The following is a 25,549-nucleotide window of genomic DNA, read 5'->3' on the forward strand; positions in this document are numbered from 1 at the left end:
ACTGTGTGTCTCCTGAGGACAAATATAATGTCATATAGATTTTTTTTTAAATTTCATCACCTGGCATAGTATCTTATATACATCAAAAGCTAAATAACTTTTTGAATTAATAAATACATGAATAATAAATAAATTAATATCAAGGAAGCACTTAAAATTGTGTGGTTAGAATCTCAAATTTACATTAAAAACTTTGGGTTGAATGTTCTATCCCCCTAACTATCCATTTCTGTCTTCATTAAACCTATTTTAAGGAGAATAGATATGCTTAAATAAATATCTCTCTTGGAAAATTAATCCAATACATCTATCATGGAAGTAGTTTCTAACTTGGAATTTGAAGATTTGAACTTGAATCTCACCTCTGCTACTACCCAGATCTGTGTTTCTCATCAAGTCATATGTTTGATGATTTTTTTCCTTACCTGCAAAACTGGCATAAGAAAGAAACAAGCATTTTTATGCTACAAGCTTATTAAAGTAATTAAGTTAAGTAATGTATATAAAAGCATACTCTAAACTGGAAAGCATTATGACTGTCTTAGTTGGTATAGCAGAAATGGCCAGCTGTTTACCTTTAAGCTGTTACCCCATTCATTATGCAGAGTTGTAGGCAGGAAATAGCTACGCAGCTGAGGGACTTCACTTCACAGCCTCCTTTGAAGTTAGATATGGCCAAGTGAGTAAGTGGAAGTAATGTAAATAACATCCAAACTGTGGTCCATAAAAAGCATACACAGAGTGGTCCTCTATGCTCTGTTTCCTTTCCTGCCAGCTAAAATGGGAATGACTCCCATGGCAATCTAGGAAATCGCCTGCTGAAAATGGCTGAGGCTTTGTCATCCTGGGTCTTAAGAGACTAGAAGGAGGATGGCTGTTTGGCTGATAGGCACGCTTCATTGTACTGTTACATGAGTGTATCAAAGAAAATTTTCACCAGACTTAAACAGGCAAGGAAGACTTTATTCAAGACTATTGCAATAAGGAGGAACGATTGAATTCAAATGCACTGAGGGAAGGTTTGTAAGGGCTGAGCTGAGCTAGTGGTAAAGTAATGGAGGAAGTTGGGTGATGGGTTGAGAGTCTTGAAGAAGCCTGTCTAAAATTTAGTCAAGATGAAGGCCATTTTGGTCAAGTGAAAAATAAACTACTGTGTTAAGCTACTAAAATTTAGGTATTTATTTATTTTACCAGCTACAATCATCTGAATTCACACACAGTTAGGAGAGAGGAAGACCCAAACAGAAATAGTCCATCCCAGCCTTGCCCCATTGTTGTGTTATAATGCATAATGGTCAGTACCTACTTAAATTGTATTAAATTAAAATATTTTTTCAAAGGTTACATCTTAAACCTCTGTTATTTTCTTCTCTAAGTATTCACCTTAATCTTTCACTTATATTGAAGTCTTAACATCAGCCTATGTTGAAATAGCACATAATATAACTAAGAGCTCCAGATTCTATTTTCTGTTGTTTCTTGTGATATTTCACAGACCTTTTAGCCTTAACATTGAATCTCATTATCTTTCCACATAAAGTTCCTTCCTGTTTTGTGTTTCCTATTTTGGTGAATGGAATTATCTTCCATAATGTTGTACATGCCAGGGGCCCAATGACCAATTTAGACTCCTTCATCTTGCTCACTCATTGCATGTAATCAATAAATGCTTTTGAGTCTGTCTCCTAAATATCTCCATATTTAGCCCTTTCCTGTTACCACCATACATCACAATCTGATTATACCTTCCTAGATAATTGTGACAGTCTCCTAATTGATCTCATCAACTCCAGGTACTCTGCTTCTAGTTCATTGTACCTGTAACTTTCATTTAAATGAAAATTGTATTATTTGTCTATATATGTTTATGTAGCCTTTGTCTATAATTTTTTTTAATATCTTTATTGGAGTATAATTGGTTTACAATGGTGTGTTAGTTTCTGCTGTATCAAAAAGTGAATCAGCTATACGTATACATATATCCCCATATCCCCTCCCTCTTGCGTCTCCCTTCCACCCTCCCTATCCCACCCCTTGTCTACAATTTTTCATTTGTCTATGGTTCACTTTCCTTAATATAGCGTATCAGGTCCTTTTTTTTTTTGGCCGCACTGCATGGCATGTGTGATCCTAGTTCCCTGACCAGGGATTGAACCCATGCCCCCCACAGCGGAAGCATGGATTCTTAACAACTAGACCACCAGGGAAGTCCCATTAGGTCCTTTTCTACTCTTCTTCCTTCATCTCTCATCACTTCTTAGTTCTCTAAAAAAAGTAACTGGCATTACTCAAAACCATGCTAATTCAGCCTTCTACTCTTAAGCACATGCTGTTTCTTCCGTTTACAATATCCTCTCTCTCTTTTTTCTTCTGGTGAATTCTGACTCATCCTTGAAGACTCAAATTAAATAGAATCTCTTCTGAAGACTTAATTCCTGTCCTCTTCCAGACCCCTTGTCCCATGGACATATCTTTCTTATATAATTTATGACATTATTACCTTTTATGTTTATGTTTCTGTGTTTTGCACATGGGCAGTGTGATAAAAGGAAAAAGAATATCTTAATTACATTCGTAAAGAAGTTTCTAGAGTCAGATTACCTCTGTTCATATCCTTGCTAGCTGATGTGCAAATTATTTAAATTCTCTACACATCAATGTTCTTACCTACATATGTGGTTGGATTATTTTGAGTATTACATAAAATAATACAAAGGACTTCTTACATAGTGTCTGGCACCTAGGAAACATTTGATAAATGTTAGAAGTAGTACAAATACCACGTGGGCGCATACTTGACACACAATTGTTTACTGAATGACTGAAATATGAATGAGTAAATGATGAATGAGTGAATAGGACTTGAAAATAAATCCCTGTATCTTGATCTCCTTTCTTTTTTCCATATGCTCCAAGTTTCCTTTGTTCAGTCAAAGATACTGTCTTTTACAGAAGTCTTTCTTAAACTACAGAATGTTTATACTTGGAGGTACACAAGCTTTTAGGTGTTAAATATATAAGCATTTCTTCAATTTCAATAGGTACATGTTTATTTTCAGGCATTATGGAAAAATATAACTAATACATAAAAGCAATGATTTTACAGATATTTTTGCTTAGGGCAAGTTTCAAAAAATCATTTAAGTTAAAATAAAAGTAAGTCTATTTAAAGAAAATCATTAATTATATAAGCAGTACACGGATGTGGCAAAATTGTAAGGTTTGGGCAACTAACTTTATTGCCTTTCTGTTTGTATTGTTATTCATGTTATAGTTAAGGTTCTCTTTACAAATTCAAATCTTTGTTATTTTTATTACTGTTAGTTCTTTTAGCTTTCCAAAGCTTTTTCTTTTTCCTTTTTCTCTTGAACATTTTCTTTACACTTGGTCTCCCCTTATTTTGTCTTGCACTTTGTCCCCTCCATGCTCTGCTGCTGTTGCTCCACCATGGCTTTTCTATGTGAACATCTTCCTGCCATGTGGCTGCTAGTCACTGTGGTCGTGAGGCTTTTCTTGACTGATCTGCACTTAGCATCTGTCTCTTCACTTAGGTGTCACACTCTCTTGGGGAAGCTGTCTCCATACTTTTGGGATAATAATTTTGTGAAGTTCCAACCCTATGTGTGAGAGAAAGAAGCCAGTTCAGAATGTTGTATGTTAATTAGGAGAAGACTCACTTTGTAGCAGGGTCACTATTTGGGAAAGTCCTTTCAGGAAACAAACAGTCACCGCATCTTTATGCTACTCCTTTCCTTTAAAGCTCCATCCTAATTCTGCCTCTCTAACATGTTGGACTGAGGGACCAGCTGAAATGCTTCTGGGTACTCTACTTTTTAATCTTTAATGGCCCATTACTCAATTGCTAATTTTATGACTGATTACCTCTTTCAATCATGATTAGACTGAAGTGCACAGATACTTTCCTAGAACAATTTGAGTTGATAACATATTAGGGATTTTTCTATATTTCCGGGACCTTCTCTCACCAAAATACTTTATTCTGTCTTTTAAAATATGGTAATTTAAATGACTGTTATGCACATAATTTTATTTTTGAAATACATAATAACCCTACAGGAAACCTAATTATGAGTCATCATAGCAAGGAAGAGTAAATAATCCTCATCAAAATGGTCTCCTCTGAAAGGTTTTTAAGAAACAAAATCAAATTCTACCAAGGAAGAAAATTTAGTTTTATATGAAAGTTCTTTCTCATACAAGTAACAAATTTTGGCAATTTCACAGAAAATATTTTTCTCAAATGGACACTTTGTAGTAATGGTTGATTCCTAGGCCAATTTATTAAATATTTCCTATTTTATTTGGGTTATATCAAATTACTTAGAGAATGAAAAAGTGTAAAAATTGTGTCTAGAACAATATGTTTTAGAAATTCTGTAAGGTAAAACTGAAAGAAACAAGTAAACAACAATGACAAAAATATAAACACATGAGATAGACTTTAAATGGAAAGAATTAAAGAAAATAAAAATATAGCATGGTAAGTCATTGGGAAGGGTCTCTATCTAATGTGTTGAAAAGCCGATATAGTATACATATGACTATTTTTCTTTCCAAATAATTTTTTTTTTTTTTTTACTTTATTTATTTATTTTATTTTATTTTTGGCTGTGTTGGGTCTTCGGTTCATGCGAGGGCTTTCTCTAGTTGAGGCAAGTGGGAGCCACTCTTCATCGCGGTGCGGGGACCGCTCTTCATCGCGGTGCGCGGGCCTTTCCTATCGCGGCCCCTCCCGTCGCGGGGCACAGGCTCCAGACGCGCAGGCTCAGTAGTTGTGGCTCACGGGCCCAGCTGCTCCGTGGCATGTGGGATCTTCCCAGACCAGGGCTCGAACCCGTGTCCCCTGCATTAGCAGGCAGATTCTCAACCACTGCGCCACCAGGGAAGCCCCCAAATAATTTTCAATAATTCAAATACTCTTTGCTTCATTTCCCCCCCACACACACACTTTGTATACCTCCTTAAGGTATAGAACAGGCTAATGTAGCTGGGCTGCAGAGTGAAGGGGAGAAGTTTGGAGTACAGGCTAGAGTGTAAGGCAATAGCTAGATCATTCAGGGCCTTGTTGGTCAACACAGAAAAATGCCATTTAAAAGTGTTTGAGGTTTAAACAATTACTCTGGCCATAGTGTGGAGGATAGTTAGCATGGATGAGGAGAGACCAATTAAGAGGGTCAGTTAGGAGGGTTTATACCAGAGATGAAATTATGGTAATTTAATCTGGTAGCTATAGAGATAGAGAAACAAGACTGGGCTTGAGGATGGGTTGGAAATGGTAGTAAATAGTAAGGATAATGGAACTATGAAAGATGACTACTTCTAACTTCCTGGGCTATGCAAATCCATGGATGCTGGTTTCATTTACCAATATTGGAAATAATGGGAGAGGACTGGTTTTGAGGTCCTATTTTGTAAAAACTGACTTGAAAGTACTTTTGAGGCTTTCAGGTCTTGTGAACTTTGACAAGTTGTTCTTTCAACTTGGTTTATTTCTATTCAAAATGAGGTACTTACACTAAATTATCTTATCAGTACCTACTGGGATTAAAATGCTATCATTGTGGTTTCAATTGTGTATGAGTTTGGGGAAAGCAGAAGATTAAATTCTTGAAATGATAAGCTGAGTTGAATCTGATGTTAAAGGGAGAAGAGATCAAGGTACCTGTCTAGGAAAGCAAATGGTATGATGAAACTGTAAATTGAAGGACATTCTGACAGCTGGATTGAAGCAAGAGAGAAATTAGCAGATGGGAAATCAGGGAAGAGACTGAATGAATGAAGACCTAGAATTGTAATAGGGACTCTGGTAAAAGGAAGATCAAAGCTTTAGACACTGTATAGCATGAATTAACAGTATTTGATACATAAATCAGAAAATGAAAGACAGAGAAACTAAAACTAACAGCTTATATTTTTTTCAAGTTTTGAAAATGATGGAGACACAAGAACGTATTTAAGGGATATAATTGGGAGACTTGAGTTTATCTGACATGCTGAGTGTGTAACTAAGCCATATTTCAAAAAGTAAATTACTTTTTTTAGGGAAAATAATCATTCAATAATAGAATGACTGGATGAAATTTTACTTTCAAAAACAATATTAAATAGCATTTAATGTGTACATGCAAAAATTAATTTTAAAAATACAGTTAGTACTAAAAATATTTTCTGCAACTTGTTCTAAAATTTTTGTATTTACTTGTTCTCTGATTTTATTTTTCAGCTCCATGCGGTGGCCATTTTTCAGCTCCCAGTGGATTGATTCTCTCACCAGGATGGCCAGGATACTATAAAGACTCTCTGAATTGTGAATGGGTGATTGAAGCTGAACCTGGACACTCTATCAAAATTACATTTGAAAGGTCTCTGCAAATATTTTTCTACTTAAAAAAAAAAATTATCTAAAAGAATAGTTGACATTCTGCATTTTACTTCCCATATTAATGTTTAATTTTATTGCAGTAGTCAATTGTTGGACCTTGAGTGTTTCAGGATGTTTGCCCCTTTTAGCCTTTCAGCCTATTTTCAAGTTAATTTTCTATTTCCTTAATGCTCTATCAGTATGAATGAAATGTGCAAGATGGACCTTTTTTGATTCGTATATATGCATACTACTGTGATATGAACGTATGACCTTTAACTTAGTAAGTTTAGTCGTCCTATACTTTGAAGGGCCTGTGGATTCTGTTCTGCTAGATTTCGAAAGGCAAAGGTGCTGTAAACACACTTGAATTGATACCGTATTGCTGCCTAAGACATTTGCTTACACATACTACCTATATACCTACACTTACAGGCCCTTCAGAAAAATGGCTGCGTTAAATTAATGTGAATTAATGATTGGTCAGTCAAGTTTTGTTTTTCCTTAGGATAATTAGTATTACTGATCAAATAATCTATATCCTAAAAGATTATAATATTGACTATTAAAAATTTAAAAGAATGAATCTTCCGGCTTGTGATTGGATCACTATTCTGAAATCCAAATAGAAGTATCTATATAATTTTTCAATTATATTGTTGACCCCTCTCATCTCCCAACCTTTTCGTAAAAAAAAAAGAACTCCTGTAAACATTATAGTAAACATATAAGTATATATATAATTTCAGCAGAATTATGCTCTGATGATTGAATTTTACAAATATAACATGATCTTTCCCTGATTAAAGAGTTCCTTCATTGAATTAATCTATTCATGCTAGTGTAAAAACTTGAGAGGAAAACAGATTCTATTTTGACAGATATAAAATATTAAACATTTCACATGAGGTCACTCTACTTTATTATGACCTACACAACTTTACTATGACTATATTAGTTTGCTAGGGCTGCCATAATAAAGTGTAACAGACTGAGTGTCTTAAATAACAGAAATTTGTTTCCTCATAGTTCTAAAGTCTAGAAGTCTAAGATCAAGGTGTCAACAGGGTTGTCTTCTGTGGTTTTAGTCATTGGCTAATAGATGGCTGTCCTTTTCATGTGTCTTCACATGGTCTTCCCTCTGTGTGTGTTTGTTTCCTAATCTTCTCTTATAAGGACACAAGTCATTGTGTCCACCCAGATTAGGGTCCACCCATATAATCTCATTTTACCTTAATTACCTCGTTAAAAGACCTTTCTCCAAATATAGTCACATTCTGTGGTACTAGGGGGTTAGGACTTCAACATATAAATTTTAGGGGGACGTGATTCAGCCCATAATAATAATCTACACATTAAGAAAATGTTTTTATTTAGAATAATTTGGCAGAGTTTTTGTTGTGATGTTAAAACCATATTCTTTATTCAGTGGTTGACATAACCTGTGTTGCCATAGTAATTTTAGAGAAGCCAGAAAGGCATCTTATTTATTCAGAATCAAATCTTTGTCAGATAACATTTTTCCATTAATGTGGGACCCAAATTAACCAACCTTACCGTATTACACAGAATTCTACTTGGTTTGGAGTATACCATATAACATAATATTATTGATCATATCATTGAATAATTTAAAAACTTATATTGATTTGTGTCAATAAGACAGAGATTTATAATGTATTTTTAATTTGTTAAATTTAGACTATCACATTTGAAGGATTAGCATATCTGTCAGTTTATCATAATTGATCTCATTTTTTTTTAAACTGCATGTATTATAGGTTTAAGTACATGATTTTAGTATTACCCGTTTCGGACTTAACATTATTTTGTATCAGGAGTTATGATGTTAAGGTAATTAAAATATCTTTTTTTTTTCTTTCTGAGATATACATTTTAAAGTAATAACTAGAATTATGACTTATAACATTATACCAGAACATATAAGATTTTTAGAAATTTCATGTAATGTCTGAAACATTGTGCCAGTACCATACTGTCTTGATTACTGTAGCTTTGTAGTATAGTCTGAAGTCACGGAGGCTGATTCCTCCAACTCCGTTTTTCTTTCTCAGGATTGCTTTGGCTATTCGGGTCTTTTGTGTTTCCATACAAATTGTGAAATATTTTGTTGTAATTGTGTGAAAAATGCCATTGGTAGTTTGATAGGAATTTCATTGAATCTGTAGATTGCTTTGGGTAGTAGAGTCATTTTCACAATGTTGATTCTTCCAGTCCAAGAACATGGTATATCTCTACATCTGTTTGTATCATCTTTAATTTCGTTCATCAGTGTCTTATAGTTTTATGCATATAGGTCTTTTGTCTCCTTAGGTAGGTTTATTCCTAGGTATTTTATTCTTTTTGTTGCAGTGGTAAATGGGAGTGTTTCCTTAATTTCTCTTTCAGATTTTTCATCATTAGTGTATAGGAATGCAAGAGATTTCTGTGCATTAATTTTGTATCCTGCTACTTTACCAAATTAATTGATTAGCTTTAGTAGTTTTCTGGTAGCATCTTTAGGATTCTGTATGTATAATATCATATCATCTGCAAACAGTGACCGTTTTACTTCTTCTTTTCCGATTTGGTTTCCTTTTATTTCTTTTTCTTCTCTGATTGCTGTGGCTAACACTTCCAAAACTATGTTGAATAATAGTGGTGAGAGTGGGCATCCTTGTCTTGTTCCTGATTTTAAAGGAAATGTTTTCAGTTTTTCACCATTGAGAACGATGTTGGCTGTGGATTTGTCATACGTGGGCTTTATTATGTTGAGGTAAGTTCCCTCTATGCCTGCTTTCTGGAGAGTTTTTATCATAAATGGGTGTTGAATTTTATCAAACTTTTTTTCTGCATCTATCGAGATAATCATATGGTTTTTTCCCTTCAATTTGTTAATATGGTGTATCACATTGATTTGCGTATACTGAAATATCCTTGCATTCTTGGGATAAACCCCACTTGATCATGGTGTATGATCCTTTTAATGTGCTGTTTGACGCTGTTTGCTCGTATTTTTTTTTTTTTTTTTTTTTGTTTGCTCGTATTTTGTTGAGGATTTTTGCACCTATGTTCATCAGTGTTATTGGTCTGTAGTTTTCTTTTTTTGTGATCTCTTTCTCTGGTTTTGCTATCAGGGTGATGGTGGCCTTGTAGAATGAGTTTGGGAGTGTTCCTCCCTCTGCTATATTTTGGAAGAGTTTGAGAAGGATAGGTGTTATCTCTTCTCTAAATGTTTGATAGAATTCTCCTGCGAAGCCATCTTGTCCTGGTCTTTTGTTTGGAAGGTTTTTAATCACAGTCTCAATTTCAGTGCTTCTGATTGATCTGTTTATATTTTCTGTTTCTTCCTGGTTCAGTCTCAGAAGATTGTGCTCTTCTAAGAATTTGTCCATTTCTTCCAGGTTGTCGTTTTATTGTCATAGAGTTACTTGTAGTAATCCCTTATGATTCTTTGTATTTCTGCATTTTCAGTTGTTAGTTCTTCTTTTTCATTTCTAATTCTGTTGTTTTCAGTCGTCTCCCTTTTTTTCTTGATGAGTCTGGGTAGTGGCTTATCAATTTTGCTTATCTTCTCAAAGAACCAGCTTTTAGTTTTATTGATCTTTGCTACTGTTTCCTTCATTTCTTTTTCATTTATTTCTGATCTGATCTTTATGGTTTCTTTCCTTCTGCTAACTTTCTGGGTTTTTTGTTCTTCTTTTTCTAACTGCTTTAGGTGTAAGGTTAGGTTGTTTATTTTTTTGATTCTTGAGGTAGGATTGCATTGCTATAAACTTCCCTCTTAGAACTGCTTTTGCTGAGTCCCATAGGTTTTGGGACGTCGTGTTTTTATTGACATTTTTTTCTAGGTAGCTTTTGATTTCCTCTTTGGTTTCATCAGTGATCTCTTGGTATCGTATTGTTTGGCCTCCATATGTTTGTATTTTTTACAGTTTTTTTCTTGTAATTGATATCTAGTCTCATAGCATTGTGGTCAGAAAAGATACTTGATACGATTTCAGTTTTCTTAAATTTACCAAAACTTGATTTGTGACCCAACATATGCTATATCCTGGAGAATGTTCCATGAGCACTTGACGAGAAAGTGTATTCTGTTGTTTTTGGATGGAATGTCCTATAAATATCAGTTAAGTCCATCTTGTTTAATGTGTCATTTAAAGCTTTTGTTTCCTTATCTATTTTCATTTTGGTTGATACGTCCGTTGGTGAAAGTGGGATGTTAAAGTCCCCTACTATTATTGTGTTACTGTTGATTTCCCCTTTTATGTCTGTTAGCATTTGCCTTATGTATTGAGGTGCTCCTATATTGGGTGCATAAATATTTACAATTGTTGTATCTTCTTCTTGGATTGATCTCTTGATCATTATGCACTGTCCTTCTTTGTCTCTTGTAATACTCTTTATTTTAAAGTCTATTTTGTCTGATATGAAAATTGGTACTCCAGCTTTCTTTTGATTTCCATTTGCATGGAATATCTTTTTCCATCCCCTCACTTTCAGTGTGTATGTGTCCCTAGGTCAGAAGTGGGTCTCTTGTAGACAGCATATATACAGGTCTTGTTTTTGTATCCATTCAGCCAGTCTGTGTCTTTTGGTGTGAGCATTTAATCCATTTACATTTAAGGTAATGATTGATATGTATGTTCCTATTACCATTTTCTTAATTGTTTTGGGTTTGTTTTTGTAGGTCTTTTCCTTCTCTTGTGTTTCCTGCCTGGAGAAGTTCCTTTAGCATTTGTTTTAAAGCTGGTTTGGTGGTGCTGTAGTCTCTTAACTTTTGCTTGTCTGTAACGGTTTTAATTTCTCCATCAAATCTGAATGAGGTCCTTGCTGGCTAGAGTAATCTTGGTTGTAGTTTTTTCCCTTTCATCACCTTAAAAATGTTCTGCCACTCCCTTCTGGCTTGCAGAGTTTCTGCTGAAAGATCAGCTGTTAACCTTATGGGGATTCCCTTGTATGTTATTTGTTGCTTTTCCCTTGCTGCTTTTAATATTTTTTCTTTGTATTTAATTTTTGATAGTTTTATTAATATGTGTCTTGGCGTGTTTCTCCTTGGATTTATCCTATATGGGACTTTCTGCACTTCCTGCCTTGATTGACTATTTCCTTTCCCATATTAGGGAAGTTTTCAACTATAATGTCTTCAGATATTTTCTCAGTCCCTTTCTTTTTGTCTTCTTCTGGGACCCCTATAATTCCAATGTTGGTGCATTTAATGCTGTCCCAGAGGTCTCTGATACTATCCTCAATTCTTTTCAATCTTTTCTTAATTTCCACTATTTTGTCTTCCAGGTCACTTATCCATTCTTCTGCCTCAGTTATTCTGCTATTGATCCCTTCTAGAGAAATTTTAATTTCATTTATTGTGTTGTTCATCTCTGTTTGTTTGCTCTTTATTTCTTCTAGGTCCTTGTTAAACTTTTTTTGTATTTTCTCCATTCTATTTCCAAGATTTTGGATCATCTTTACTATCATTACTCTGAATTCTTTTTCAAGTATATTGCCTATTTCCTCTTCATTTGTTTGGTCTGGTGAGTTTTCATCTTGCTCCTTCATGTGCTGCATATTCCTGTGTCTTCCCATTTTTCTTAACTTACTGTGTTTGGGGGTCTCCTTTTCACAGGCTGCAGGTTTGTAGTTCCTGTTGTTTTTGGTGTCTGCCCACTTTGGGTATGTTTGGTTCAGTGGGTTGTGTAGGCTTCCTGGTGGAGGGAACTGGTGCCTGTGTTCTGGTGGATGAGGCTGGAGTTTGTCTTTCTGGTGGGCAGCACCACGTCCAGTGGTGTGTTTTGGTGTGCCTGTGAACTTAGTATGATTTTAGGCAGCCTCTCTGCCAATGGGTGGGGTTGTGTTCCTGTCTTGCTAGTTTGGTATGGGGTGTCCAGTGCTGGAGCTTGCTGGCCACTGGGTAGAGCTGGGTCTAAGCATTGAGTCAGAGATCTCTTGGGAGAGCTCTCGCCAATTTATATTATGTGGGACCAAAAGGTCTCTGGTGGTCCAATGTCCTGAACTCGGCTCTCCCACCTCAGAAGTTCAGGTCTGACACCCAGCTGGAGCACCAAGACCCTGTCAGCCACATGACTCAGTCTGCCGTCCTGTCACGAAGTTGCCTGAGGTCCAGGCGTCCTGTCAATGTCTCCTCTCCTTGGGTCCCGGATATGCCTTAGGGGCCACCTCCTGTGAGGGGCTTCCAGGTCAGGTGCAGTCACCTGAGGGCTGGGCGTCACATCTGAGTCATGCAGGACGCTGAGCACTCGCCTTTTCTGCTCCAGAGTGTAACATTGGGGGGTTCGGCTGGCGTCTGAGGCCCAGGTTACTGCTTCCACCCAGGTTTACATGTGGGCCTCAGGTTTACAACTTCAAGATTCTCCATACTTTTTTCTTTTCCTCTGTGCTCAGTCTAGTTCCACTTGCTCATAGGGGGCCGCGTTCAGAGGCCTCGCCCCCTGCACTTCAGACCAGAGTTTCTCTTGGGCACAAAAACATTTCTTTCCAGTCCTTGCATATTGGCTCTATTAGGTCACTCTTTGATGCTCAGCAAGGCTGCTCACTGCTCCAGTCGGCAGCTCATTCCAGCCATTTTTATAAGATACAATGCTAGAGAGAAAAACCTTTTAATTTCTATGCATATAGTTTACCTAGTACTTTCTACTCTGCCACTTTCTTATTCTCCTATCTGTTTCCTGAGACACAGATCTTTTAAGTTAGGCTGAAAGCAAGAGAGTCAAATTGAAATGTGATTTTCACTGTTAGGGTTTGTGCACAGCAACAGAAAACAGTTCTGTACATTGAACCATAACAGGCCTGGGGTGAGAAATGATTCTCAGAGTCCAAAGATTTTGGCTTCTCCCATGAGCGTTACTGAATAGGACTTGTCAACTTTGCCTCTTTTCTTAATCCCTAAATTACCTGCTCAAGTATATTACAAATCTCCTAGCTCCTTCACTTCCTTGATACCAATAATTTTTTTTCAGCTTTTCCTTGTTAATTAGCCCAAACACTGGAAGAATCAAGAGTGAAAATGCTTTATGCATTTATTGATGGTATTTTGACTATTTTAGAGTAGACAAGGCACAGATGTTTCAGTATATTTCTTTTGAATCATACTTTCTGTAACTAAGATAAAGTCCCAAATTCTTTTAAATGTTCTAAACTGAAATGTTTGTTTGGTGGTTCGAATCCTCTATCTGCCCTTCACACACACACACAAGCCCATAAGATTCTTGAGTTTGAGCTATTTGAAGGGAAAATTATTTAAAAATCTTCCATTTCTTTTTTATCTAAAGACCCTTTAAGGGTGTGAGATATTGCTTTAGGGCTGCCCATACTCCATGTGCTCTGTCAGAAACTGTTTTCTTTAAAGTAATTCACATTTAAAAACAGCTGTTATGTGGTTAGAAGTAGCTCTGTAGCAAAACAATGAGCAACAATGTTCATCAAGTTAAAAATTATAAATGAGAATTTTATCCCTTAGGTAGTATCATAAAATATTCACTTTGAAATCAGAAATATGTACATCTATCACTTCCTTATTTAGTGACGTTATAATATCTTGGTGCTTCATTTCCCCCTTAAGATTGTTTTGAGAAAAAGATATCATCTTTAAAGTATCCAACAAGAATTATGTTCTTAAAAAAACTAGTTCCCTTCTGATTTCCAGCTGAGCTCTTATAAGGACACTGGTTGCTAACTCTTTAATAGTTCCTCTCATCCTGAGAATATATTTTTTATAGAAGTTGTTTCCAAATAATGGATTGTATTTATTACAGAGTAACATCATTTGCTTTCTACTACTCATGAATAACCTAAATTAATTTGGTTAAAAATGAAATTTTAAAAATCAGATAATATAATTAAGGTGGCTGCATAACTATTTTGCAGGTTTTTTTTTATATTCTCAAATGTCATGATTGATTAGAATTAATCTACAGAAAAAAAAAAACCCACTAGAAACATTACAAATATATTAGCCATTAGTTGGCTTCTTGAGATTATCTCAAGTAGCTTAAGTCAATAAAATCCTAAGAATTACAATTTCCTATCAAATGCAAAACAAAATAACAACACCACCAATGGGCATATGTGTTTTCATTGTTTATCTCTTCTTAACATAGCCAAATCATTAAGTCTTATTCTCAGATTTGCAGAGGAAGTTTTGCTTTGTTTCTTCCCTCAATTCTTAAAGTTTCTCATCATTTGGCAGCTCCTAACTGAATTCATTTTACTAGTAATAATCCTAAACCTGTCTTTCTAGTCACTTTCCTGTCCTTAGCTCCTTGACCACAAGCTGTCAGTATCAGTCTTCCTGAGTGCAACTTTTAAAATGAGAACTATTTCAGTTTGGTCAGAATGGTTTTGGATTACACAAAGAACATTTTAAAAGACATCAAAAATTGAGTAAGATTAGATTCAGTTTCATTTTAAATATCATCTAGTGGCTCCATAACATTCGTTTATGATAAACAATAATGTCATAAACAAATGAACACTAGATTGAGGCAATTCATGAGAAATTTATACAACTATCTTAAAATACAAAATGAAAGAGATTCAAATTATTGTGTAACTCTATTCCATTTCCCCTGTTATTATAATGTATTTTTATTGTTCCTTGAGGCAGATCTGTGATGATTTTCTTTTTAAAGATTCACTCCTACTGAACAATGTTCTCTGTATCACCATTTAATGTTGCTATTCTGTTAAGAATTAAGTCTCTTTATGTTTCAGTTCAAAGTAATCCCTGACTCTTCTGTGCACTTTAATTTGGTTGTTATCAACTGACTAACTATCAAAGTGAAACACCAATTTCAATACTACAGTAAGGGGGAGATTGGTTCAAGATGGCGGAGAAGAAGGACGTGCTCTCACTCCCTCTTACAAGAACACCAGAATCACAACTAACTGCTGAACAATCATCGACAGGAAGACACTGGAACTCACCAAAAAGATACCCCACATCCAAACAAAGGAGAAGCCACAATGAGACGGTAGGAGGGGCACAACCACAATAAAATCAAATCCCATAACTGCTGGGTGGGTGACTCACAAAGTGGAGAACAATTATACCACAGAAGTCCATCCACTGGAGTGAAAGTTCTGAGCCCCACGTCAGGCTTCCCAATCTGTGGATCTGGCAACAGGAGGAGGAATTCCTACAGTATCAGACTTTGAAGGCTAGTGGGATTTGATTGCAGGACTTCGACAGGACAGGGGGAAATAGAGACTCCACTCTTGGAGGGTACACACAAAGTAGTGTGCTCATCAGGACCCAGGGAAAGGAGCAGTGACCCCAGGGGAGACTGAACCAGACCTACCTGCTAGTGTTGGAAGGTCTCCTGCAGAGGTGGGGGGTGGCTGTGTGTCACCATGATGACAAGGACACTGGCAGCAGAAGTTCTGGGAAGTACTGCTTGGCGTGAGCCCTCCCAGAGTCTGCCATTAGCCCCAACAAAGAGCCAGGTTAGGCTCCAGTGTTGGGTCACCTCAGGCCAAACAACCAACAGGGAGGGAACCCAACCCCACCCATCAGCAGACAAGTGGATTAAAGTTTTACTGAGCTCTGCCCACCAAAGCAACAACCAGCTCTACCCACCACCAGTCCCTCCCATTGGGAAACTGGCACAAGCCTCTTAGATAGCCTCATCCACCAGAGGGCAGACAGCAGAAGCAAGAAGAACTACAATCCTGCAGCCTGCAGAAGGAAAACCACATTCATAGAAAGATAGACAATATGAAAAGGCAGAGGTCTACATACCAGATGAAGAAACAAGATAAAACCCCAGAAAAACAACTAAATGAAGTGGAGATAGGCAACCTTCCAGAAAAAGAATTCAGAATAATGATACTGAAGATGATCCAGGACCTTGGAAAAAGAATGGAGGCAAAGATCGAGAAGATGCAAGAAATGTTTAACAAAGATCTAGAAGAATTAAAGAACAAACAAACAGAGATGAACAACACAATAACTGAAATGAAAAATATATGAGAAAGAATCGATAGCAGAATAACTGAGGCAGAAGAACGGATAAGTGACCTGGAAGACAGAAAGGTGGAATTCACTGCTGCAGAACAGAATAAAGACAAAAGAATGAAAAGAAATGAAGACAGCCTAAGAGACCTCTGAGACATTAAACACAACAACATTCGCATTATAGGGGTCCCAGATGAAGAAGAGAGAGAGAAAGGGCCCAAGAAAATATTTGAAGAGATTATAGTCGAAAACTTCCCTAAGATGGGTAAGGAAATAGCCACCCAATCCAGGAAGCACAGAGAGTCCCATACAGGATAAACCCAAGGAGAAACACGCTGAGACACATAGTAATCAAATTGGTAAAAATTAAAGACAAAGAAAAATTATTGAAAGCAGCAAGGGAAAAATGACAAATGACACACAAGGAAACTCCCATAAGTTTAACACCTGATTTCTCAGCAGAAGCTCTACAAGCAAGAAGGGAGTGGCATGATATACTTAAAGTAATGAAAGGGAAGAACCTACAACCAAGATTACTCTACCCGGCAAGCATCTCATTCAGATTCGATGGAGAAACTAAAAGCTTTACAGAGAAGCAAATGATAAGAGAATTCAGCACCACCAAACCAGCTCTACAACAAATGCTAAAGGAACTTCTCTAAGTGGGAAACGCAGGAGAAGAAAAGGACCTACAAAAACAAACCCAAAACAATTAAGAAAATGGTCATAGGAACATACATATCGATAATTACCTTAAACGTGAATGGATTAAATACTCCAACCAAAAGACACAGGCTTGCTGAATGGATACGAAAACAGGACCCATATATATATGCTGTCTACAAGAGACCCACTTCAGACCTAGGGACACAGACTGAAAGTGAGGGGATAGAAAAAGATATTCCATGCAAATGGAAATCAAAAGAAAGCTGGAGTAACAATACTCATATCTGATAAAATAGACCTTAAAATAAAGATGTTACAAGAGACAAGAAAGGACATTACATAATGATCAAGGGATCAAACCAAGAAGAAGGTATAACAATTATAAATATATATGCACCCAACATAGGAACACCTCATTACATAAGGCAACTGCTAACAGCTATAAAAGAGAAAATTGACAGTAATACAAAAATAGTGGGGGACATTAACACCTCACTTACACCAATGGACAGGTTATCCAAAATGGAAATAAATAAGGAAGCAGAAGCTTTAAATGACACAATAGACCAGGTAGATTTAATTGATATTTATAAGACATTCCATCCAAAAACAGCAGATTACACTTTCTTCTCAAATGCACATGGAACGTTCTCCAAGATAGATCACATCTTGGGTCACAAATCAAGCCTCAGTAAATTTAAGAAAATTGAAATCATATCAAGCATCTTTTCTGACCACAATGCTATGAGATTAAAAATCAATTACAGGGAAAAAAACGTAAAAACCACTAACACATGGAGGCTAAACAATACGTTACTAAATAACCAAGAGATCATTGAAGAAATCAAAGAGGAAATCAAAAAATACCTAGAAACAAATGACAATGAAAACACAACAATCCAAAACGTATGGGATGCAGCAAAAGCAGTTCTAAGAGGGAAGTTTATAGCTATACAAGCCTACCTCAAGAAACAAGAAAAATCTCAAATAAACAATCTAATCTTACACCTAAAGGAACTAGAGAAAGAAGAACAAACAAAACCCAAGGTTAGCAGAAGGAAAGAAATCATAAAGATCAGAGCAGAAATAAATGAAATAGAAACAAAGAAAACAATAGCAAAGATCAATAAAACTAAAAGCTGGTTCTTTGAGAAGATAAACAAAATTGATAAACCATTAGCCAGACTCATCAAGAAAAAGAGGGAGAGGACTCAAGTCAATAAAATTAGAAATGAGAAAGGAGAAATCACAACTGACACTGCAGAAATACAAAAGATTATAAGAGATTACTACAAGCAACTCTGTGCCAATAAAATGGACAACCTGGAAGAAATGGACAAATTCTTAGAAAGGTATAACCTTCCAAGACTGAACCAGGAAGAAATAGAAAATATGAGCAGACCAATCACAAGTAATGAAATTGAAACTGTTATTAAAAATCTTCCAACAAACATAAGTCCAAGACCAGATGGCTTCACAGGCGAATTCTATCAAACATTTAGAGAAGAGCTAACACCCATCCTTCTCAAACTCTTCCAAAAAATGGGCAGAAGACCTAAATAGACATTTCTCCAAAGAAGACATACAGATGGCCAAGAAGCACATGAAAAGCTGCTCAACATCACTAGTTATTAGAGAAATGGAAATCAATACTACAATGAGGTATCACCTCACACCAGTTAGAATGGGCATCATCAGAAAATCTACAAACAACAAATGCTGGAGAGGTTGTGAGAAAAGGGAACCCTCTTGCACTGTTGGTGGGAATGTAAATTGATACAGCCACTATGGAGAACAGTGTGGAGGTTCCTTAAAAAACTAAAAATAGAATTACCATATGACCCAGCCATCCCACTCCTAGGCATATACCCAGAGAAAACCGTAATTCAAAAAGACACATGCTTGGGGCTTCCCTGGTGGCGCAGTGGTTAAGAATCCGCCTGCCAATGCAGGGGACACCGGTTCGAGCCCTGGTCTGGGAAGATCCCACATGCCGCGGAGCAGCTGGGCCCGTGAGCCACAACTACTGAGCCTGCGCGTCTGGAGCCTGTGCTCCGCGACGAGAGGCCGCGATAGTGAGAGGCCTGCGCACTGTGATGAAGAGTGGCCCCCACTTGCCACAAATGGAGAAAGCCCTCGCACAGAAACGAAGACCCAAGACAGCCATAAATAAATAAATAAATAAAATTTAAAAAAAAAAAAAAAAAAAAGACACATGCACCCCAATGTTCATTGCTTCATTATTTACAATAGCCAGATCATGGAATCAACCTAAATGCCCATCGACAGACCAATGGATAAAGAAGTAGTGTTACATATATACAATGGAATATTACTCAACCATATAAAGGAACGAAGTTGTGTCATCTGTAGAGATGTGTATGAATCTAGAGACTGTCATACAGAGTGAAGTAAGTCAGAAAGAGAAAAACAAATATCGCATATTAGCGCATATATGTGGAACCTAGAAAAATGGTACAGATGAACCGGTTTGCAGGGCAGAAATAGAGACACAGATGTAGAGAACAAACGTATGTACACCAAGGGGGTGGTGGTGTGATGAATTGGGCGATTGGGATTGACATGTATACACTGATGTGTATAAAATGGATGACTAATAGGAACCTGCTGTATAAAAAAAAAACTCCTAAAAAAAAAAAAATATATATATATATACTACAATAGACTGACTACCAAACAATCAAATAATGGATTCACAATGCATAATTGCCTGATCATTTATTTAAAGGACATAGTGTATTCCTATACATTTACTACTCTAAATCACATTATTGGAAAAGTTATTTTTAGACAAATACAATATATTCCAGGTTGCAAAATAAAAAGTAAGATAAACTTATGAAATCCATTCATTTTACTAAGTCTTGCTTAATAGGATGTAACAGTGGTACAAATCTAAAAATATTTCATTTGTCTTTCTTAAATAGCATTAAATTATACACTTTATTTTGACTACTTATGTGCCATGTTTATAATCATATCAGAGATTTTATAATGAAATAAAGTTCCTAATTTTTAAATGTTTCTTTCAATTTGTTTTAACCAGGTTTTGAGTTTTATTTGTTTTAGTTTTGTTTTTTTTGAGGAATAATTTAGTTTAATCTTGTAATACTGGAAAAGACAGGTAGGTATGATAAAGTGATTATCTGAAAATTGGTAGACATTTCAACTGATAATTATTTTTAAAAGTGTACTGAATATAACTAGTTGCCAAAAAATGTGTTGGAAGATATATTCTAAAAGGTGAAAATGCATGGTTAGTACTGAAGTATCCAAGTATATTGAATGCTTTTTTGATAAAGCTGATAACAGCCCTAGAGAAAAGAAACTAAGTGGGCAAGTCAATCCAAAGACATGCAAGAGTGAGGATGAGAGAAATCAGAAGCTCATAAAGTAAGGCACACACACAACAACCAAAATGCTCTTAATATCATGTGGCAGAACAATGAGGGAAATCACAGATTCAAGTAATATCACAGCAGGGCAAAGCAAGAACCCAGATTAAGGCACTGGTAAGAAAACCAGTGAAAATTCAGTCCAAGAGTCTTTATTTACTTCCGTGAGGAAAGTAGCTAGTATTGTTTTCTTTAAAATACGTGCATTCATTCTTTCATTATCCAATAAATATTTACTGAGTGTCTGCTATATGCAAAACATCAACAAAAACAGAAACTGTCTGAACTCATGGAGCTTATAGACTCTTAAAGGAGACAGCCGTCAAACAAGCAAACAACTGTGATTTGTGTCACAAAAGGCACAATAAATTGTGGCAATATAGTAAAACTAACCTACATTGTAAGGTCAGGGAAGGGCTTCCTGTGGACCAATTTAAGCTGAAAGCTGAAATATGTATAGGAAAACCTTGGTGAAAGCAGGAAAAGAATGTCCTGGGCTGCAGTTTCATTATGGGAAGTGAGTAAGATGCTCAACTGTTCATGATTCCACGTAGTTTTTTTTCCACAACTAAGATTTCTGATCCAGATTCAGACTGTGGTATACTCTTGAAGTGCAAGGAAGGAATACAAAATTTTATTTTATTATGAATATGTTATACATGTTAAAAGTAGCTCTGAGTTGAATACAGTTTATAAAATAATTGTATCTTTTAAAAAAATTGAAAACAATAGCAGCAACAACAGCCAAAAATCTAAATAAAATTTGTATAAAATATTTAATGGCCAAAAGAGATTTATCAAAAATCAAAATAAAACAACTATATGAAGCAGAGGTCAGATTTGAAGTATACTGTTAAGATGAAATTCTGATGATCTGATTGAAGATAAATATAGTAATCACATAGTTTTCCATAGAAATGAGGAAAGCAAAAGAAAGATGACTCCAAAAACATGCTTGGTTAATGAAAAGGCCATTTATTTACTGAAGATAATCTGTAACATTTGAAAGAAATCTTACTTGCGAACAACAAGTATGTACTCATACTTTTTAAATGAAAATTGTCCATAGGAATAAGAGCTTATAACTTTGGTATTCTTAAATGGTGGGGCCTTAAATGATATATAAGATATTAGAAAAACTTAAGAAAATTGTATATAAAGCTGGTAAAAATTATAAATAATAAGTTAAATAGCAATCTAAAGTGTTATTTTCCTATACAGTGTTATTCTAATAAATATATTTTCACATATGTCTCTTAACCTTAGATTTCAGACTGAACTGAATTATGATGTTCTGGAAGTTCATGATGGGCCAAATCTTCTGTCACCCTTGCTTGGATCTTACAATGGCACACAGGTGCCCCAGTTTCTATTTAGTAGCAGTAATTTTATATACCTTCTATTTACAACAGACAATAGCCGTTCTAATAATGGTTTCAAGATTCATTATGAAAGTAAGTAATGCCAACATGTTCTTTGATCTCCTTATTCTGTTTTCCATACTTTTGGTATTACCATTGTATCATTAAGAGAACTAGGAGATTTATTAAAGAAAAGAAAATCAAAGCTTTCCTTGACCTATGAGAATGCTAATAGGTTACAAGGTGTGTGTTTTAGTAAATTCTGTACTAGATTTTTTTCCAACAATATCTATGTAATATCATTATGAAGGGAAATACTAAGGAAATGTCAGAAATAGCAAATAAAAAATCTTAAAAAATGAGTTCACATAATAGTTATTTGTGCTGAAAAGCCAACAATAGGCAGTAAATGGCAGTCTAAGATGTATGTGAACATTGACAAATTCTTTTAGCATTTACTTCATAAATTCAATCATACTTTTATATTTTATTCATACTCATTGCATACATTTCCATTAAAAATATTCAATTTTATTATTTTGTATGAAGTATTAAAAATTATATTAACAGTGAAAAGTAAAATATATACTCATATATATGCAGCTATGGCTAACATAACTAGCCAAAGGCTATATATTAAAACAGGCTCTAATTCACAGTGTTGGAATCAGTTTAGAATAATTTCACTTAAAATACTTTAGTTTTGTTTAAAAAGTCTAAAATATGTCTGATTTTTTTTTTTAATTGATGCTGGTATATGCATAGAAACGAGTCTCTGTTTTGTTTATAAACATCTGACATATTTAAACAAATGTGGTTGTATTGTATACGATGCATGGTTGCATACATATAAACTCACATATGCACACATTTTCATCTAAAAATACATTGCCATATATCTTTTCATGAAAAACAGTTTTGGTGAATGTATCTAACAGTACATTTAAGATTACTGCAAGATATCTTTATATCAGTTTCAGATAGATATTATATCACTTCTTTTTATATTCAAGTCTCCTATGCCCCCTTCCCCCTCAGGAAAAAATTTCAGCATTTAAAATTTGTAACTTTATATTCCATGTAGGGTGTCTCTCTTCAGTAAATCTGGTTGGGCGCATGGGTTTTGAAAATCGTTAATATATATTTATAGCTATTTTCTTTTTAACCTTATCCACAATATTATTTAATTATATTAACTTCGCTTTATTTAGAGCTTTGTGGTGTGGAAGTATATTTCCTAAACATTATTGTAAAATGCAATGAGAGGATTAACACATACTTGGGAATTCAAACGAATTTAAAGGACTTTGAGATCTTTAACATTTATTAAAGATGAGTCAGAGTAGTCATTTTTAAAAATACATTTCAAAATTAATTTTCACTAGCAATTAATTTGTATCAATATGCTAGAATGGGCAGACACCTTTTTCGTTTTGTCCATTGTTCTATCCTATGCCCGGTATATCACATTCAGTCCCACTTCAACCAAGGTATGTGGTTGTAATCATGTTCTCAGACACAGGATTATTTTAAGGATTAAGTTAAACTATCATGCAAAGTGTTATTAAAAGTGTGGGGATTTTCAATAAACTGACCCAACAGACTTAGTTCAGATTCTTGCTAAAACTGAACTAAGTGGGCCAAGGACAGAGCCCAAGACCTAATCATAAGAAGGACTTGGAGGAGCCTAACGAGTTTAGTTAAGGCAGAGTCTTTATTACAGACAGCAAGTTTGTCACTTACAGGCCCTTGGTGAAATAGTCCAAGTTATTATTAAGGGCCAGTGCCTAAATGGCAGAGTGGAGGCTAAGAAATGCTGAGATTGATGAGAGGCGCAACTGACGTTGATTTTGGTCAAATCTGGCCAGGAGGCAGTGATTTTCAATTTAAATTTGTTTACAAAAGATCATTTTCTTTCATTTTTATTCCAATTAGTCTTCTGGTTTACTTAGTAACATCTCAAACCCTTTCTTACCAAGAAAACAAATAAAACACTTTTTCTGTTGACACTTTCTTAATAAGTTTCTCAAGTTGAAGGGAACCAAACTATCTTCTTTAAATGAACCATTCACATGCCTCAAAATCAGCAGAGTAAAACTTTAATTATTATACTACTTAAAACATTAAAAATATATTTGTTTGGTGAATTTCTATTTTTATTTTAACAGAATCCATTAAAAGAGAAAACTCGATTTCTCCAGTTGAACCAAAATTTTATGGGAAGGATTTCTTGCAGTGCTACCAGTGATTGCACTCTAGAATTTTATTTTATTCCCTGTCTTGGGCACTTTTACCCCTTATGTCTTCCTCTCAAAACAGGAAGATTACAAAAACTGTACCAATAAGATAAGATTATTTATTGTTTATAAAACACATTAAAATAATAAAAATAACACAGAATAGACTTTCCTTTTTTTGTTTTAGTACAGTCCCCCAACCACAAGGGGGTTTATTATATTGTATTTCTTGAAATACAGACGTAATCATGTTTCTTGGATATCTAAATATTACATAAAACAAGACAATGATAAATGGATGCAGAACAAATCCATAGACACAGATACCAATCTCTGAAGACATATTTAGAGCCTCCAAAAGCAATCAAATGGAGTTTTAATGATAAAACTAATTTCATAGAATTATTTTAATGACCAAATGAAGCAAATTTTGCAAACATTTTAGAGTTGAACCTGGAATATAATAAGTTCAAACATTAATTATTGCTATGATTATTAATGTACATGTGTGTATATGTATATAATTTATAATACAAAGCTTGATAGATATTTGTACATTTTCATCAAGTTTTTATATAACTAATGGACTGATTTTTTGGTCCTTGTGGGTAGGAAATGTCAAAAAATTTGTTAAATAAACTGCTAGTTTTTAAAATAAAGCTATGGGCACATTAATTTATTTGTAAAAATTACCACTCACAATTGTTTGAAGGAATGAGAATCAATTTCAGCGATTTGACTCTCATCAAGCTTACTCTTTTTCATATTCCCTTTGTTTTCCAGGTGTTACAGTGAACACCTATTCTTGCTTGGACCCTGGCATACCTGTACATGGTCATCGCTATGGTCATGATTTCTCCATCGGATCTACTGTTTCATTTAGTTGTGACCCAGGATACAGGCTGAGCCATGAAGAGCCCCTTCTATGTGAGAAAAACCACTGGTGGAGTCATCCACTTCCAACATGTGATGGTAAGAATTCATTCAATGTGCAAAATAAACTGATTTATAAACCAAAAAGAAATCAACATAATCTTGTAAAATGTGAGGCTGAACATAAATATAAATATTTCATATGTTTAAAAGAATATCTTGAAGTCTGACACTTTTACGTTATCAAACCATTAATAAAGAAACAAAAGAATGAATATTGATAATCAGCCAAACTTACCCCATACCTAAGGATGCTATATGTATTTTTAAAATGTGTTGAGGTAACCATTTTAGGTGCCCATTGTGTGCTTCGGGTCCTTGAAAAAATAGCATTGAAAGTGTCATATTGGTGTCAGATGAATGCAATGAAGAGATAGAACATTTACCTCCTGCCTGAAAGGCAACATGTACTAGTCCAAATTTTACCTAGCTACGCAGCACTGTGGCAATGTACCAGACTGCCCTGTGGTGGCAAGTTCCTGGCTATAGAAAATATTATACCAGTGTCCTTACCTCGTCTTTGTTTCTGTGGAGACTAAGTCAGCAATCCTTCATTTTTCAGAAAACACATATGAAAATAC

General features: G+C 35.2%; 1 protein-coding gene across 3 annotated transcripts in view; it reads left to right on the forward strand.

Annotated features, from left to right (window-relative positions):
- Positions 1 to 25,549, forward strand: part of CSMD3 (CUB and Sushi multiple domains 3) — a 1,196,954-nt gene that overhangs the window by 738,633 nt on the left and 432,772 nt on the right. For all 3 annotated transcript variants that reach the window (XM_036830958.1, XM_036830959.1, XM_036830960.1), the window contains 3 exons: positions 6,245 to 6,383; positions 21,704 to 21,891; positions 24,819 to 25,007. In XM_036830958.1, coding sequence (XP_036686853.1) covers positions 6,245 to 6,383; positions 21,704 to 21,891; positions 24,819 to 25,007 — 516 coding nt within the window. The remainder of the gene's footprint in view (positions 1 to 6,244; positions 6,384 to 21,703; positions 21,892 to 24,818; positions 25,008 to 25,549) is intronic.

Source organism: Balaenoptera musculus, chromosome 17, assembly GCF_009873245.2.
Source record: "Balaenoptera musculus isolate JJ_BM4_2016_0621 chromosome 17, mBalMus1.pri.v3, whole genome shotgun sequence".
Classification (NCBI taxonomy): Eukaryota; Metazoa; Chordata; class Mammalia; order Artiodactyla; family Balaenopteridae; genus Balaenoptera; species Balaenoptera musculus.